At 43.4% G+C, this 17,437-nt stretch overlaps 1 protein-coding gene and 1 pseudogene across 1 annotated transcript in view; both read right to left on the reverse strand.

Moving 5' to 3' along the window:
• Smad9 (SMAD family member 9) overlaps positions 1-17,437 on the reverse strand; it is a 78,036-nt gene that overhangs the window by 13,605 nt on the left and 46,994 nt on the right. Inside the window, exons 3-4 of the mRNA XM_008847123.3 lie at positions 11,373-11,630; positions 1,308-1,529 (exon numbers count right to left, since the gene is read on the reverse strand). Of these exons, the coding sequence (XP_008845345.1) occupies positions 1,308-1,529; positions 11,373-11,630 (480 nt within the window). The remainder of the gene's footprint in view (positions 1-1,307; positions 1,530-11,372; positions 11,631-17,437) is intronic.
• Positions 6,248-10,104, reverse strand: LOC103745208 (annotated as a pseudogene).

A 17,437-nucleotide genomic window follows, 5' to 3' on the forward strand; every position in this document is an offset into this window, starting at 1 on the left:
TGCAGAAGACCTGGGTTTGAATCCCAGCACCCACATGGCAGCTAACAACTGTCCATAACTCCAGTTCCAGGGGATCTGACAGCCTCTCTCCGCTGGCATTGCACGATAGAGGTGCACTTACCTACATGCAGGCAATACACGTGCACACATAAAATACAAATAATAAATAAAATATTTATTTAAAAAAAGAATTCAAGTGGGAGTTGGGGATTTGGATTAGTGGTAGAGTGCTTGTATAGCATACACAAGGCCTGGGTTCAGTCCCCAGCATGAAAGAGCCTTGGCCCTGGGTTCAATCCCCAGCATGAAAAAGTCAACACCACTAAATGAATTTAACCTGCCTCTAACTCAGGGGCTGTAGGCTACTACAGTGGAAGATGGTGATGGACTATGACAGGAAGGATATTAGAAAGCATCACAAGTGAAATCATGAGTCTCCTCAGGAAATCTCAAAGAAAAGACTCAAGCCTATTGGTAGATAGGGAGAAGAAAAAAGATCAAGCTCTAATGTCCTTTTTACCCTTGACTCCAGAGCCATAGCAGACCAGGGCACCAACAATTCTAATAGAAAAAATACTTCAGGACCCTCCAACGACTCCTTCTCAGCAGTGCTCCCTACCATTTCTTGCAGAGCTGAGATGGTTCAAAAGCAGCATCAGTAGAGACCAGTGAGACCTATGCCCAATCACAGTGACCACCAAGACACAGGAGAACCCCATCATCTGCCAAGGGCATCCAAGCATAAGTCAGACATTATCTCTAACTGTATACTTTCTAAGTCTCCAAAGGTTACTTGACCTGATATTAATCATTCAGTCAAATTTCTTCTTCCCCAGAAATCATCCTATTTAGCATCTTAAGACTATTAAAAATACTTAATACTTTCATTGAATAATACCATGGTGCCTTCCTATTTCTTATGAGTTTTACTTGCTTGTTTTTCTGGATAGGGGTCCTTATGTAGCCTAGGGTGGCTGGTCTTGAACTTGCTACACAATTGAGGCTAGCCTTGGACTTCTGATCCTCCTACCTCTACCTTCCAAATGCTGGGATAATAGGCCTGCATTACTTCACCTGGCTGGCTCTTTACTCTGTCTTGTCTTCATAGAACTCACCCCATGCCATCCTTGAAGATGACCTACTGACTTCAGAAAGCCCATGCCCTCTCCAGTGGTGACACCATGGCTATCCCAGGGTTCACCAGCCCTGAGGTCTCTCCATAGGTTACACAGCCAGTGTGTGGCTGGCTTCTAGTCCTGCATTTCAGCTCTGAAGGCAGCAAGGAGGCATGCTGTGTTCACTCTTACCCTTTCCTATGTGCCTCCTGGTGTTTTCTATCGTGGAGTTTCTGTTTACGTTTGAAAGAAGTCCAAGACAGAACCTGTTCTTGTTATTGGAAGGGTCAGTGAAGCCATCTATGAGCACGCTCCGGGAAGACGCCTGGAATGTCTCACCAACTCTGTTGTTTAGTTCATAGTAGGCGACGGAGCACCAGTGCTGGGGCTCCTCGTAGCAAACTGGCCGGAAGTCTGGAAGAAAACAAGACAGAAGGTGCAGCGTTACTGTCACCTCTGGGCTTTGTAGCTGTCATTTCAAAGGAAGCAGAGACGAATGCTTAAACCAGAAAGCTGACTGCGCGACCACTGTGGCCCCTTTGCAGTCTTTCAAACATTTATCTTTAATGGAAGCTGTCTGGGGTTAGTTAGCTCATCCACTTATGGTACTAGTGGGACAGAGGCCATGGTCCTTGTTAATTTTCCATAGTTAGGGCATCTGTAAACATATTTATTAGTAATGAGGGGCCAGGGAAAAGATTCATGGACATGATTTAAAATAGCATTAGTCTTAGAATAAACACATCTAAAAACAAGGTGGCAGGTCACTTCATCTTTACCTAAGACCACAGTCTGTTGGAGCACAACTGAATCCCTATGCCAAAAGTATAATTCCACAATAAAGTAATGATAACAATACTCTGAATATGATAAAAACCAAATCCAAATAGAAAGCATTGATGAAGTTTTTATCTAAGAAAAAATACATTTATATGCAGAGAGGCTCACATTGTCCTCTGTGGTACACATAGGATATTTATTTCCATATGGCACAAACGTAAATGAAGGAGAGTTGACTGCTTCAGTAGGAAATCTATGAATGCTATGTTTTTACCCCAGCCTTTATTTTTTATTTATTAAAAATATTTTATTATTTTAATTTTATTTTATGTGTATGAGTGTGTTGCTTGCCTGTATGTAAGTGCACCTGTGGCATGCAATGACTGCAGAGGTCAGAAGAGGGCATCGGATCCCCTGGAACTGGAGTTATAGACAGATGGTTGTTAGCCACCATGTGGGTGCTGGGAATCAAACCCAGGTCCTCTGCAAGAGCAGCCAGTGCTCTTAACCACTGAGCCAGCTCTCCATCCCCTTACCCCAGCTTTTAAACTTATAGTAAGCTTATCTGTCACCAGCCACAGTTCCAAGTTCTTTCTTTGATACCCACACCACTTCTCTACCTTTCCATTCCTCATATTATTTCCTTTTCCTTGAATACACTTGTAATTCTTCTGTTAGGAATATGTCCCCATTAGCACTAAAAAGTGCAAAGTGATGAAGCAGATAAATTAGGAGGGTATGATTTATTTACAGAAGAACATCCAGTTATGAAAGAGTTTACTCTGGGATACTTTGAGCAGGCTCCTTTAGTCCCGGACTGCTTAAAATGTGCTTCCCAGAGCAGCAGCCTCAGCCCCAGCTCGGATCTTGCTAAGAATGCAGTTCTTAGAGCCCATTCTAGATTGACAGAGACAAAAACTGCATTTACGCAAGACTGCATCTGCTTTACGCGAGCATTGAAGTTGACAGCACTTAGCCTACTGTAAGATACAAATAAAAATTTAAAAATCCCAGCTCTAAATTTTCTAAGAGCATCTCTGTAGCTAAACGAATGACACAATAAACATAGCAAAAACACAAAGGGAACAAAACTTATTTCTTAAGTTCCCAGTTCCACACTAAGCATAAAGAACTACAAACTTACCCGACAAGGGGCTGTAGACCTATAATCCCAGCACTCAGGAGGACTGAAGCAAGAGGATTGCAAATTCTAGGCCAGCCTGAATTGCATAGCAAGACACTGTCTCAAACAAACAAACAAATGAACAAGACCCTACAAAGCCAGACTTAGCTACTTGAAAAGCAGAGGTCGGAAGATTGCTTGGACATAGGAGTTTGAAGCAGCCGGACAACAGAGCAATACCCACCTGGGGCAGGGGGAGGGAAGCCACTCCCACTCCTACATCTACCACTACCACCAAAAAACCACCATCACAGACTTGTAAATGCTATGTCAAAAAAAATGTGTTCTAGGAACTAAAATGATAAAACATTCACTCTGCAGTATAATGAATGCCAAACTGAAAATGTGCAGCCTGCTGCCTGCCTCTCCCACCACACAGAAGAACAGGCTAGCACACTTTTGTTCTGTTAGGTTTTGAGGTAACTGGAAACAATACTCTTAGAAAGTAACTACACTCAGCTCTTCACCTATAATTTACCTCTGTTAGGCATCGGTAACACTAAGTATCTGTTGTGGCATCTATGGGTTGGCCATTCCGGGTCCCTGGGGCTTTGTGGCAGGATGAGATGGGGGGAGATGCCAGCTATAAGAAAGTTTCAGAACAAAGCAACTGTCACACTGATGGCTGTGCAGACAGGTGGGGCTGGGTGGGCAGTGCTACCACTGAAGAGAAACCACATTAATGCGACCAAATTCTCTGAAATGACATTCTCAGCATCCTTCCATGGAAAGTAGTTGTTCTGAGATCCCTAGTGCTGGGTTGACTCAATGGATTGACTCAAATAGCATTGAGTTCAAATGATTTTATGATATGATTTTTAAATATAAGCTGTTTACTGGGTTTTCCTCAATAGAATAGTCTTTTCTGGTTTTCAAAATGCCACGAAGCCTGACTCTTCAAAATGAGCTCGGTTTTCAGACCCCATGTTGTCATGAGCTATACAGTGGCCACAAAGATGACCTGTCCCTGAGTTGCTTCAAGAGATGCTCCCCAAACAGAACAGCTGAAACTGGACTGTAACTGTGGCCTTCTCAGATTGGTCCTATGACTCGACAGTGAGCCTAGTCAGGCAAATACTGTACATTCAGTTGCTAGCTCATCAGGAGGTAATCAGTAGTAGCAGAGGCACAGGGGAACTGTGAGGCAGGACCTCAGCGTGGTCCTTAGAGGGCAACCACTTCCTTCAGTTTCCATGTTTAACATTAGTCCCAAAGGATCTTGTCCACTAGTGGTGAGATTCTGCATAAAAGGGGCAGACCAATCAGTCTTTCCTGAATTGGATTGTCTACACAAATAGCTCCCACACTTAGCTATGCACAAATATCACCAGTGGTGCTTGCTAAAAATGTATATTTCTGATTTTACCCCCAGAAATTCTGATTCAACAAATCAAGAGTTGGATGTAGTCATGTACTACAGGCCCTATGGCAACCTAATGCAGAGGTTCATGGACCACACTGAGGGTGAAGATAAGGTATTTCCTTATTAGAAAATGGACTGCAACCCCGGTGAAAACCTTGTAAGGCAAAGTGGCCCTTTTGCAAGTCTACCCAGAAAATTAAGAGCCTGAGCATAGAATTATCATATGACTTGTACACCCAAAGAAAGTAGAAGCTGAACTCAAACACATACTTCCCTACTAAGGTTCACCGCAGCATTTCACACATTAGTGAAAAGGTGGAAACAGCCCAAATAGCCACCAACCAATGAATGAATTTTTAATGCATATATCAATACAATAGGATATTATTTAGTCACAAAAGTGAAATACTGATACATGTTACAGTACAGATAAACTGTGAAAACGCTCTGCTTAGTGAAATAAGCCAGGCACAAAAATGCAAATACTGCATGCATCTTCTTGCATGAGGCCCCCAGAATAAACACATTCATAGAGAAAGTAGATTTGAGTCCACCAGAAGCTAAGGATGGGGGATATAGGGAGTCATTGCTTAATGGTACAAGAGTTTCTGTTTGGGGAGTTAAATTTTTTTTTGCAGGGGCTGGAGAGCTGGCCCAGAGGTTAGAAGCATTTACTGCTCTTACAGAGGACCCAGGTTCAGTTCCCAGCACCCACATGAAGGCTAACAACTGTCTGTAACTCAAGCTCTAGGGGATCTGACCACCTCTGGCCTCCACAGGCACCTTGAAGCATATGGTGTACATTAAACTCATGCATGCACACACAGATACATATCGATAAATGATAAAATCTTTAAAATATTTTGAAAATAGTGGTGAAGGCATAATACTGTGAATTGACTTAATGTCACTGTATTGAACTCTTAAAATGGCTATGATAAATATACTTACCACAACTTAAAAATTAATCTCAAAAAAATAATCTCATATACAAAAAAATCACTGAACTATATATTTTAAAATGGGTGAATTTTATATATGTGAATTACATCTCAATAACACTTTAAAAATATTTTATCTATTATTTTTATTTTATGTGTATGAGTGCACTGCTGGCATGTACGTAAGTGCACCCATGTCATGCATTGCCTGTGGAGGTCAGAAGAGGCCGTCTGATTCCCCTGGAACTGGAGTTACAGATGGTTGTTAGCTGCCACATGGGTGCTGGGAACCAAACCCAGGTCCTCTGCCAAGATCAGCCAGTGCTCTTAACCACTGCACCATCCCTCCAGTCCCTCAATAAAACTATTTTTTAAAAATTGGGGACTAGGTGCCGGGCGTGGTGGCATAGGCCTTTAACCCCAGCACTCAGGAGGTAGAGACAGGCAGATGGCTGAGTTTGAGGCCAGCCTGGTCTACAGAGCAAGTTCCAGGCAGCTGAGGCTACAGGGAGACCCTGTCTCAAAAAGACAGAAAAAAAACAAAAACAAAAAAACAATTAGGGACTAATCTAGTTCATCTCAAAAGGTGTTTTTATTCTTACTTTTCTATGGGCTATTATTCAGGTTGGCATTTTGCTAATAATTTTTTTAAATTTGATTAATTTTTCTCTTTTTAATTTTATCTTGCAAATCTACAAGACAATATATTAAGAATAAAGATGCAATGAATCTGTGTCCCTTTTCAAAATGAAAACAATTGACAATGGTCATATGAAATAATTTAGAAGCCTGCTTCTCTGCACAGAATGAGGATGGAGCAGCTGATCAAAAGGGAAGCACTGCGGGCTTTGAACGGTGAAAACGGTCAAACTGAGATGCAGTCCTGTTTGCCAGGCAAATCTCTACTGCACTCACACTGATGATTAAAGGCTTTTAAAACTCTGCTTCTGGCCTTTGTTCTGGACCTGTTACTTTTGTTGCCACCTTCTGGGCACTGTCCTCTGAAGTTTCTATTTCCTCCCTGCAGTCCCTGTCCCCTGAAGTTTCTGCTTCCATTTTGCTGTCCTCTGAAGCCACAGCCACAGCGGCCATCCCTCTGGCCTTCCAGTAGTCCTTGCAGTTCTGGCTGCTCTGTGGCCACAGCCAGCTGCCAACGCGGAGAATCATGCCACTTCTCCAGTTTGCCTTTGAGGAAGACCATTCCCTTCACTGTGGAATCAATGCTTCCGCCCAGTTCTTCCGCCTTAAGTTCTTTCCAAGCATAACTAATGTTGGGCATTTCAATTGAGCACCACAGGATCATGGTCACAACGCCGTTTGTGAATTGATCAAGGAGCGCTGGTTGGCCGATGTGGCACCTGAATATGTGCCAGTGCTGCTGCCAGGCCCTCCACAGCTCCCTGCTCCTCCATCAGCCTCTCAGATGACTGCTTGAAGTGGCCAATGGCAGTGGGAGGCACAGAATCTAAAAAGCCTGATGGCATCTTTGCTGGAAGCTTTCATTATTTCTGTTGCAGAAGGAACACCCACTTGTTTAAATTCAATTCCTGCTTTTGCTCCACTTGTGCTGATATTGTTCCTTGTGCTGATAAAAGCACATGCAAGCTGGGTGTGATGGTCCACACCTTTAATCCCAGCACTCGGGAGGCAGAGGCAGGCAGATCTCTGTGAGTTCAAGGCCAGCCTGGTCTACATAGTGAGTTCCAGGACAGCTGGGGCTACAAGGGGACCCTGTCTCAAAAAGACCAAAAAAAAAAAAAAAAAAAAAGCTTTGTACAACCAAATCAACCCCAGGGATGTGTAACCCACGTACAGTAATGTTAGTTGCCACCTAAACTCCAAAATTGCCATTTTGGAAGCCTTTCAGCATGATTTCCCTTTGCTTCTGTGGAATGTCACCATGTAAGGACTGGGCATCCTGCTTTATGTGTATATTCTGTGACAGCTCCTGGGCTTCTTTCTTGATTCATAGAAGATGATGGCGTACCCTTGATGGTCACTGTACACTCAAATCACATCCTCAATAACCTCTGCCCTCTCGCTCCAGTGACACTTAGTAGCCAGGTGCTCCACAGTTATGGCTGTTTTCTGAGTGTTTTTACCAATCAGGTTCACCTGTTCAATGTAGATTTCATGTATTCTTTTTTTTTAAAAAAATATTTTCTTTATTGTTTTTATTTTATGTGTATGAGTGTATTGCCTGCATGTATGTGAGTGCACCCGTGTCGTGCAATGCCACTGAGGTCAGAAGAGGGCTTCGGATTCCCCCAGAACTGGAGTTAAAGACGGTTCGCAGCCGCCATGTGGGTGCTGGGAATCGAACCCGGGTCCTCTGTAAGAGCAGTCAGTGCTCTTAACCGCTGAGCCATCTCTCCAGCCCCTTGAAGTCCATTTTTTAAGAACTGAGTGACTCGATTTTATTTTTAACTTGGTTTCTTGAGCATAGCATGCAATTCTAAGCAATATCGGGAAGCACACTGATTTAGACCTCCGACGCTGTCGAATCCCCTGGAACTGGAGTTACAGACAGTTGTTAGCTGCCATGTGGGTGCTGGGATTTGAATTCGGGTCTTCTGCAAGAACAGTCAGTGTTCTTGACCACTGAGCCATCTCTCCAGCCCTGATTTTATGTATTTCTTAGCAACATTAAACACCCAGTGAGGGCAAGAGGCAGAGAAAAGCAATGTTTGGGGAATGTTTTCAGAATCTTTCTTATATACCACACATAAAATCTCTTTGCATTTGATCAGCAAAACTCATATCCAACATCTGGTTGACCTCATCCAGGATGACATGCTTGAGTGTGCTAAGGTCCAGCTTGCCATTCTGCAGGAGGTCTTTGATGTGACCTGGTGTCCCAACCAGGATGTCAATTCCATTCTGCATCTGTTCAATTTGACCTCTATATGAAGTCCTACCATAAAAACCAGTCACCGACAGCTTCTTTGTGATGTCACTGACGTCTCTGCTTACTTGACTTGCCAATTCTCTTGCAGATATAAGAACCAGCACCTAGGGTGCTCTGCCTCTCTTCCTGTCCTGCAGCCCACCCTAAAGTTTCACAGTCGAGGGGATGGCAAAGGAGAATGTCTTCCCAGGTCCTGTCCTGCCTGGGCAACTAAGTCTTTCCCACTGTACAAATGGTGGAATGTTTTTGCTTGTATAGGAAATAGGAAGTTTACCATGAGCTTTGAGAGGCTTAGTAATCTCTTTAGATATGGGAAAATTAGAGAAAGCTCCTTCTTTTGGTTCTAGGTATTTCCTGTTCTGTCTCACTACTGCTTTCTCCGCCGGTCACTCCACTGGTACTGGAGTCCGATTTGGGATGGGATGACCCATTCTTCAGTTTGGGTCTCTTCTCTCCAATGTCTCCATTCGAGTCCTTTCCTTTGTTCGTCTTTTTGGGCTTTGGGGCACCTCTGTTTTCCTCGGAAGGCTCCTGGATTTTTATTTCTTTGGTTTGGGCAGAGACAGCCTTCTTCTTAACGGATTCCTTTTTCTTTTTTTTGCAGCTTTGGTTTTGGGGGCAGCCGTGTCATCTTGAGGTGGCTCCTCTTGCTTTTTTGGCCTTTTTGGATTTAGGAGGATTCACATCATCTTCAGAAGGCCCTGCTTTCTTCTTTAACTGTACTAGCTTTGGAGAAACAGCTTCTTCCATTCCTTCGGTTGACTCTTCAGCCTTCTCAGATTTTGGCTTCTCTTTCCTAGTTTTCTTCTTGCTCTGCTTTGGCAGGTCTCCATGCTTCCTCAGCCATGTCCGACTCCAGCCTGGACTCACTGCAGTTTTCCCAGCATCATTCAGCACTAGCTGCCCAGGCCTACCAGTCTCCTCAACCACCTGATTAATTTTTCTTTTATGTGTATGAGTGTTATGCCTGCATGTGTGTAAATGTACCCATGTCCTGCAGTGTCTGCCAAGGACAGAAGAAGGTGTCAGATCCCCTGGAACTAGAGTTATGGACAGTTGTAAGCTGCCATATGGGTGCTGGGATTTGAACCTCGGTCTTCTGCAAGAACAGTTAGTGCTCTTAACTACTGAGCCATCTCTCCAGACCCCTAATTCTTTTTTTTTTTTCCTCAAAGTTACTTTCTTCAAAATGAAAAGGGCTATGCCTTGTCTACAAGACTGGCAGGCTTTTCATTCTTGCTAGGGTCTGTCCATGGATGGAAAGAAGACAGGGAACATCAGCCTGTTAGTGAACTGAGGAACCAGGGTGGAATACACAGTCAGTACAGTTAATCTTCTACACCACAGATGTGTTATGCAAATATATATCTTATGACATAATTATCCAGTCTCTTAAACATGGCTCTGTTCTCAAATGACTTTGTGTTATGCCTCTTTAGTTTTGTGAGACAGGTCTTTATGGAACCCCGAATGACCTGGAATTCCTTATGTAGCCAAAGCTGGCCTCCAATTTGAGATCCTACCTCTACCTCCAGGCTGCTGGTTTCTCAAGTGAACTCAGCCACCTGTGAGTCTCCAAATACCTGTTCTCACGCTGTGTAGTGGCTCCTGAGGTTCTATTCAGTGCCTCTATCATCAAATCTCATAAATACCACTTCCCCCAATTCACAGTCTCTATCCCCATCTCACATCCCCACTTTAGTTTGGTTCCTTGTGATGACCCTGCCTGGCCTGCTACTGCCTATACTCCATTTGATGGCTCATTTTTCTGATTATTCTTCATCACTACCTACCTCTTGAAGACCAGAGACCATGCTCTTAGCCATCATGCTCTTCTAGCCCTGGGGCACTGCTGGACACTTAGTAGGTACATAGTCATTACTGACCAAAGTCCAGAAAATCATAGCTGTAGTTGTGAGCTTACTACCATGTTCCTATACATCCCTTCTTCATGTCTCAGCTTTGACCAGGTTCACAGATGCTGTGACACACATGGCATGAATGATGTGTGTCACGCCACATGGAGTCTCCCTCCCTCTTCCATATGCTTTCTCAATCCAGCATCGAGCTACTGAAGTGCCTGCTCTTTCCCCTGCTCTCTTAGCTTCGGAGCAAATCCTGAGAATGCGCTGGCTGGAGTCGGGGCCTACCTTCCCACAACACTGCAGTTATGCACACAGCTTTTGTAGCCAAAGGCTCCTTTTGATTGTTGAAAGAGGCAAGCAAACAAAGACCTAACCAGAGTCTTCCTTTTGTCCTGCTCTCAAGCCAAATCTCCATTTCTGGTTTACAGAATTTTTTTGGTGTCTCATTTTCAAAAATTTTACTTATTATTGTGTGTACGCATGATGTGTGCATGGTGCCTGTGCCATGGTGAGTATGTGGAGGGCAGAGGACAACTTTGTGGAGTCGGTTTTCTCCTTCCACCTTTATATAAGTTGAAGGGATGAAACTCTGATAACCAAGTGTGTGTAGATGGTGCTTTTATGTGCTGAGCCATCTTGTGTGCCTTTTCTCTTGGTGTTTAATTTAAAAATATTTTTATTTCATTATACAGCAGTATTTTAATTTTACTTCTACCCTCAGCAAAGTGGCCTATGCCTGTAACCCCAGCACTGGGGAGGTTGAGGCGGAAGAATCCTGAGTATGGGGCCAGACCCTGTTTCAAAAACACAATCACAGTCAGGTTTGGTGGTGCAAGCCTTTAAGCCCAGCACTTGGGAGACAAAGGCAAATCTCTGTGAGCCCGAGGCCGTCTGGTCTACATAGGGAGTGCCAGGCCAGCTGTGGTTACAGGGAGACTCTGTCTCAAAAACACCAAGGAAACAAAACCCAAAACCAATCACACACACTCTGGAAATTTCTCAGAATGATGTTAAAATACAATTCGTTTCTGAGAGCTTCCAGAGGATTAGAACCAAAAACAGGATCTGCAGATCTGCTCCACGAGGTCAGGCCCTGGTCATTCTGGAGTGTGGTGAGATAGATGGCCTACAGGTGGCTCTGTAAACTGTAAAGCCCGTTAGTTATAACGACTGCACTTCTGCTCACCCACCGTGGGTCCCATTTTCCACAGACTGACCTGAATGCTGATACGGGCTCTCTGGCTCGGAAGGACTTCCTGGAGAGTGTGGGTAGCTGGCAGAGCACGGAGATTGCGGGAACACGTGGCTGGGCGAGGAAGGCAGTGCGGGACACAGAGGCTGCTGGAAGGAGTCGGGGTAGGTGGCGTTGTGCGGCATGAGCGGCTCGCTGTGCAGGGAGGCGCTGCGGAACTTGGCCAGGAGGCTGAGCTGGGGGTTGTATTCGCTGTGTCTTGGCACCAGCACTGGAGGCAGCACTAGGAGCAAAGGAAACACACAGGGAGAGCTGACTACCTTGTGCTCATAGTGAAAATGCCCACAAAGGGTCCCATCTCTACCCAAAAAGAGCATGTGAATTATGCTCAGTCACCAGCTTTCCTCCTTGACACCCACATTTTAAGCAGAGGGTCACAAAGTGATGAAGTTCGGAGGAGGCTCTTTCTAAGGTCATCCACGGTCCTATACACTCGCAGCTTGGTAATGATCTAGTACTTGACTTTATGGAAGTCAATGTTTGCATCTTTCTTCACTTCTGCCAATAAAGTCTTTTTAAAGAGGCACAATTGGTTCCTAATACTTGCAGTGGAACCCTAGGTGAGACTGAGAATATTTTCCATCAGAAGCCATGTTGAATTATTTAGATGATTAGCCTCACTTTCATGCTCACTGCTGCTGATGAAATAAAGGCATTTTATTGCCGTTACCAGAATGATCTAAAAGCAAGGAACCAAAAGCTATTAAGTGAAATGCACGTGGTAAATGAAAAAATGCAGTGAAGGAAAAGATCAACAGTAATATGAAAACACAAATTCAATCTGTTCATTTTAATGGGTCTCTTCTGGGTCACCCCCCCCCCCACATACACCTTTTCTCTGAAGCCTTTGCCTCCCACCTCTGCCACTAGGCTGTTTGTGGGCCTCCACTGATGACCCGCCCACTTTCTTGGACCCTAACTCAAAAGGCAAGACTCTCCCTCTTTCTCTTCTCCATCTCCCTCGTCTAGGCAGCTGCCAAGACTTCCAGCCTGCCTGCTATGTTGTTTTTCTCTTAAAGGATATAAAGGTTGTCCTTGAGCTCCCTTCCAAGTCCATTTGTAAATTATTTTATTAACAAGAATAAGAACTCAAAAGGAGAACTCCAATTTTCTTTGTAACCTGTGGAGACCAGATAGATCCTAAAGGAGTTCCTCTGAATACGGAACAGGTGATGATCCCCTGGACTTGAGGTAATCTTGTGGGGGCTTATCCAGTGATTAACCTTTGGCTAAGATTTCTTTTGGGTAGATTCAGTCTCTAGGCTTTGTCTTTCTGTCCTGCCTCAAGTCTGCCTCCCTGAGAGACAGAAAAGGATTTCTATTTCCTTTCTGTACCAGGTTTTCTTCCTTGGGGGTGATGGGGATATGGCATACACGTGCAGTGTCTTTCATTCTTGGCTTGTTTTCCTGTGTTTCTGTGACCAACGTCCATGTGGTGGAATGGAAATGGCACTAAGTTTAACTCTTTCTCTCCCTGGGTGCTGGAAATTCTTTTCTCTCACCTCTGCCATCCTCCTTTAGAATGAGAGAGACCTCTGTTCAAAGTTGAGGGAAAGGAAGAGAACAAAGTAGTTTAACAGGGTCAGGCACATAGGGGCCTGAACAGAATAGAGGATACTGACACTATCTTGGACCATGTTGCTGGATGCAGGCAGTTATTTTTCTGAGAAGTACCACTTAAGGCTTCTTACATTTGGGTTTTTTTTTTTTTTGTTGTTGTTGTTGTTTGTTTGTTTTGTTTTTCTTTTTGTCTTTTTGAGACACGGTAAGATCTGCACCTGCCTCTGCCTCCGAAATGCTTGGATTAAAGGCATACACCACCACACCCAGAGCTGCTGACATTTTAAAAACAGGGTTAAGTGTTCTTAACAACTTTATTTCTAAGGGACTCAATTGGTGAAGCCAACATGGAGGACATAGACCATCTGGTCTTGCTCTTCCCATGCCACCCTCAGAGAGGTCATGAGGCAAGGTCACACCATGGAATGCTTTCTCCTTCCCAGTTCCTAATGTAGCTACGGGCAGGCATACTGGGTACACTCCATGGTCTCTCTTGGGCCCTGTCCCAGTAGCAGCTTGTATCTAGGCACTGAGGGGAGAGCAAAACCAAGATAAAGACAGCATCTTTTGGTGTTCCTAGTAAAATTGGTGGTAAGACATACGGACTCCCCCTTCCATGGGTAGAGACCATGAAATAAATTCCTTGCTCTTTTCTGTGTCCTTACTTTGCTATCTTAGATCTACACACCTCAGGTCACTTTCTTCTACCCCATGTCTACTGCTTCTTTATCAAAATGGGTAGCTGTGTAGCGTTTTCTGAGTGTTCCTACTGTCATGTGATAAGGTCAAAGTATTTCCTATATTAGACTAACTAGGTAACACAAGACCTCCAGGATGAGTTCTTCTGGGTTTTTTTTTCAAGATTTTTTTTGTTTATTTTATGTTTATAATGTTTTGCATACATGTGTGTTTGTGCACCACATGTGTGCCTGGTGATCATGGGGGCCAGAAAAAGGTATCTGATTCCTTGGAACTAAATTTACAGAGGATTGTAAGCCGCCATGTAGACGCCGGGAAATGAACCTGGATTCTCTGTAAGCATAGCCAGTGCTTTTAACCTATGAGCCATCTCTCCAGTCCCTTCTTCTAGTTTTTGAAGCATTCTTTGACATAACATATACATTGGAATCTAAAGGGAGCTTAGAGATTCTTCTGCATCTCTGTGCTTCCAATACATCATGGCCAGAATAGGCAACTTTCATTTTTTCTTTTTTCTTTTCCCCTCCCCTCCCCTCAAAAAAAAATCCCTCCCTCTCTCTCTCTCTCTCTCTCTCTCTCTCTCTCTCTCTCTCTCTCTCTCTCCTTTCCTCCTGATCACTACAGATCCTTTTTTGAAATGCCTGCATGTGTCTAAGTGTACCTGTGTTGTGCGGAGTTCAGAAGAGGGTGCTGGATCCCCTGGAACTAGAGTTACCAACTGTTGTTATCTGCCATATGGGTGCTGGGAATTTAGCTCAGGTCCTCTGCAAGAGTATCCAGTGCTCCTAACCGCTGAGCCATCTCTCCAGCCCCCCACTCCAGATTCTTACAGGAAGGAAATCAGAGCCATATCTGAGAGAGACAATTGTACCTTTGTTACAATAAAAGGGGGAAAAGGGGTAAAGATTGATACCTGCTGATGAAGGTAACTTGTGGGGCCTGATTCTCTTGGTCAAGAAGCTTAATCCTTGCTCACTACGGTATCTCTGGAATTGGGAGAGCATCCTACCACAATTTCCAGTAAGCTTTTGGCCCCTGGTTCTCATCAACCAAAGTAATTCTGGAATTTAGCAATACATGCTCTTGCTGATTCCCAGGTCTATTGATTTGTCTCTCGGATGTACTCTATGCCTTTCTATCACTGATTTATCTAAAGTTACCACACAAAATACAGGAAGAATTCATCAAGGTCCAGGGGGATAAAGGTCATACCTGTGAGAGAGGCACAACCCAAAAGGCCTCATGTTCCCTCATGGTCACAAAGAGGGAAGGCAAGTAGACTTCAGAGTCTCATTGGCGAGTGTGGACCAGTCTGATAGACCTTTCCATTTCTCATGGTCATTAATGAGGGGAGGAGAAATAAGGGGGTCATCAGGGGACATTCTGATGGGGAAAGATAAAGGAGAAACCAGAAGACATTCTAACATTTTCTTTTGAGTCTACAGATGGATATCTATCCATAATTTGTTTGACCTTAAAAAAAAGTGATTTTTTCTGCACTCAAACCTGGCCTAAATTTAAACCAGAGGATTGGAAAAAGTGTCCTCTATAGGGAAATATCAGTTATAGCATTATGTTTTTGTAGGAGGGAGGACACTCATTTCCTAGGTTTTTCAGGTTGTCTGCTTCCACGCACAAGCACATGCTGATTGTGGGTACAGGCTTTTAAACATTTGCTCTCTTCCAGGTCTAGTGAGGGAGGACTTCAGGTTAGACATGGATAAAGGCAGATACTTCTGCTACCTTGAACCTCCATGATCATAGGTGCTGACTGCCACAAACCTATGACTTTATAAAATTTAAAGATATCAGAGGGGGCCCCTTCAAAATCAAGCATTCTTTCTCTGATAGCACTCCGAGGCAGGGGAAAGACCATTCTTCTGTCCCTGTTCCCATTGCACAATCCAGCAGATGATAAGATTTGTCTGGATGCTGGGGGTGGTGCTGTACACCTTTAATCCTAGCACTTGGGAGGCAGAGGCAGGCGGATCTCTGTGAGTTCAAGGCCAGCCTGGTCTACATAGTGAGTTCCAGGTCAGCTGGGACTACAGGGAGACTCAGTCTCAAAAAAGACCACAAAAAAAGATTTGTCTACACAAGTCTATATAGACCATAAAAAATATTATTGGTCCAACCTGATGTCACTGAATTCAACAGTGAGCCTCTAAATAAGGTGATAAATTTATTTTTTTTATGTTACTATGTCTCATGATATTAGGAACAAAAATAAAGTAAAAGGGAGCCAATAAACAGGAGAAAGAAATGCTAAATAGATGTAGGAATGAAGATTTAGTAAAGAAGAATTTCTGCATAATACTTTGTCCAAAGTCAAGATGGCTGGATTTTTTCCAGACTAGAAAAGATAAAGGCAAAACTAAAAAGCCTAAGCAAGTCAAGAAAGGTCTGAGTAAGTTATATAAGGTACATACAAAACACGACTTAGAGATGCTATGTGTATGATCATTAAAGGTTATTAAAATTTCTAAGGTCAAAGTTCAAATTAATAGAGTTCTCTTAAGTTATTGATCTTCTCTTGCTAACATTTTAAAATACTGGCTTAAAATACAAAAACTGTACTCTGTTTAATCAAGATTTATTGATTTAAGTGTTTGGTTTTTGCCCAAAGTTTATTTAAATGTGAAACAAAAGTATCAGTGTAATTGACCTCCTGGGTTTTCAACAACCATATTTGGAAGTTTATACCAATGTGGACAGAGGGACTCAAAGGAATACTATTTTGAGCCTTGCCTTCTTCCATAATCACCATAGAGGACTATGAGACATTTCTCAAAAGGTCCTATAGCTCTTGAGAGTCACCTGTCCTCTTGTGTAGGGAGGCCATGGAGACCCCACTGGGTGGACTTTAACCAGTGTACATTCTTCAAAGAGGAGAGGCCCACAGAAAAATGCCTTCTAGTCTCTTCCACGGTAAGCTCCAGTCAGCAAGACCCTGATTCACCCCAATAGATGGCACAATTGTTTTTTAAATTTTTTTAAGAGGGTAAAGGCTGGAGAAATGATTTGGTGGCTAAGAGCACTCACTGGCTGCTCTGGCAGAGGACAGGGGTTCAGTTCCCAGCATCCATATGGTGGCTAACAACCATTCGTTCCAAGAGATATGATGCCCTCTTCTGGCCTCTGCAAGCACTGAATGCACACGGTGCACTTACATACATGCAGGCATAACATTCATGTATAAGCATAATATTCGTGTACAAAAATACAAAAAAAATAGAAAAAAACAAAAATGACTAAAGGAGGTGGGGGCTCCCACCAAATCCAAGTAAGACCCGAGGATTAGAGTTTCAACTAGCCTTGACAATAAGAAGGGAAATGGTCTTAAACACTGAAGAGGTAACTACAACCAAAGACTAAAATGATTGGTATTTTTTTTTAACAGCCCAAGGACTTACACTCCCCAGACATTAGATTTAAGTCCATATGAGATGCTATTTGGATAACCATGTCTCATTAATGAATTACTTCTTGATAAGGAAACTGTTATCCAGATACAGAACACCATGCTTTTGACTCAATTTCAATACTACAGTGCCTCTGCAGGCCCTGCAGTCCAGAGGAACAGCCCCACTATTGTTCTAACCTGAAAATCAAATGATAGTTAAAATCTCTTCTCTATCTCTAGAACCCACCTGAGAATGACCTCACATTGTGATCCTAAACACTCTATAGCTATCAAAGTGCCCAAAAACAAATCTTGGGGTTATCACTCTTGAGCAAAGCACTGGAGGCCAAAAGTGGAAGAACCCAAGG

This window comes from Nannospalax galili, unplaced genomic scaffold, assembly GCF_000622305.1.
Source record: "Nannospalax galili isolate Female #2095 unplaced genomic scaffold, S.galili_v1.0 scaffold1283, whole genome shotgun sequence".
Classification (NCBI taxonomy): domain Eukaryota; kingdom Metazoa; phylum Chordata; class Mammalia; order Rodentia; family Spalacidae; genus Nannospalax; species Nannospalax galili.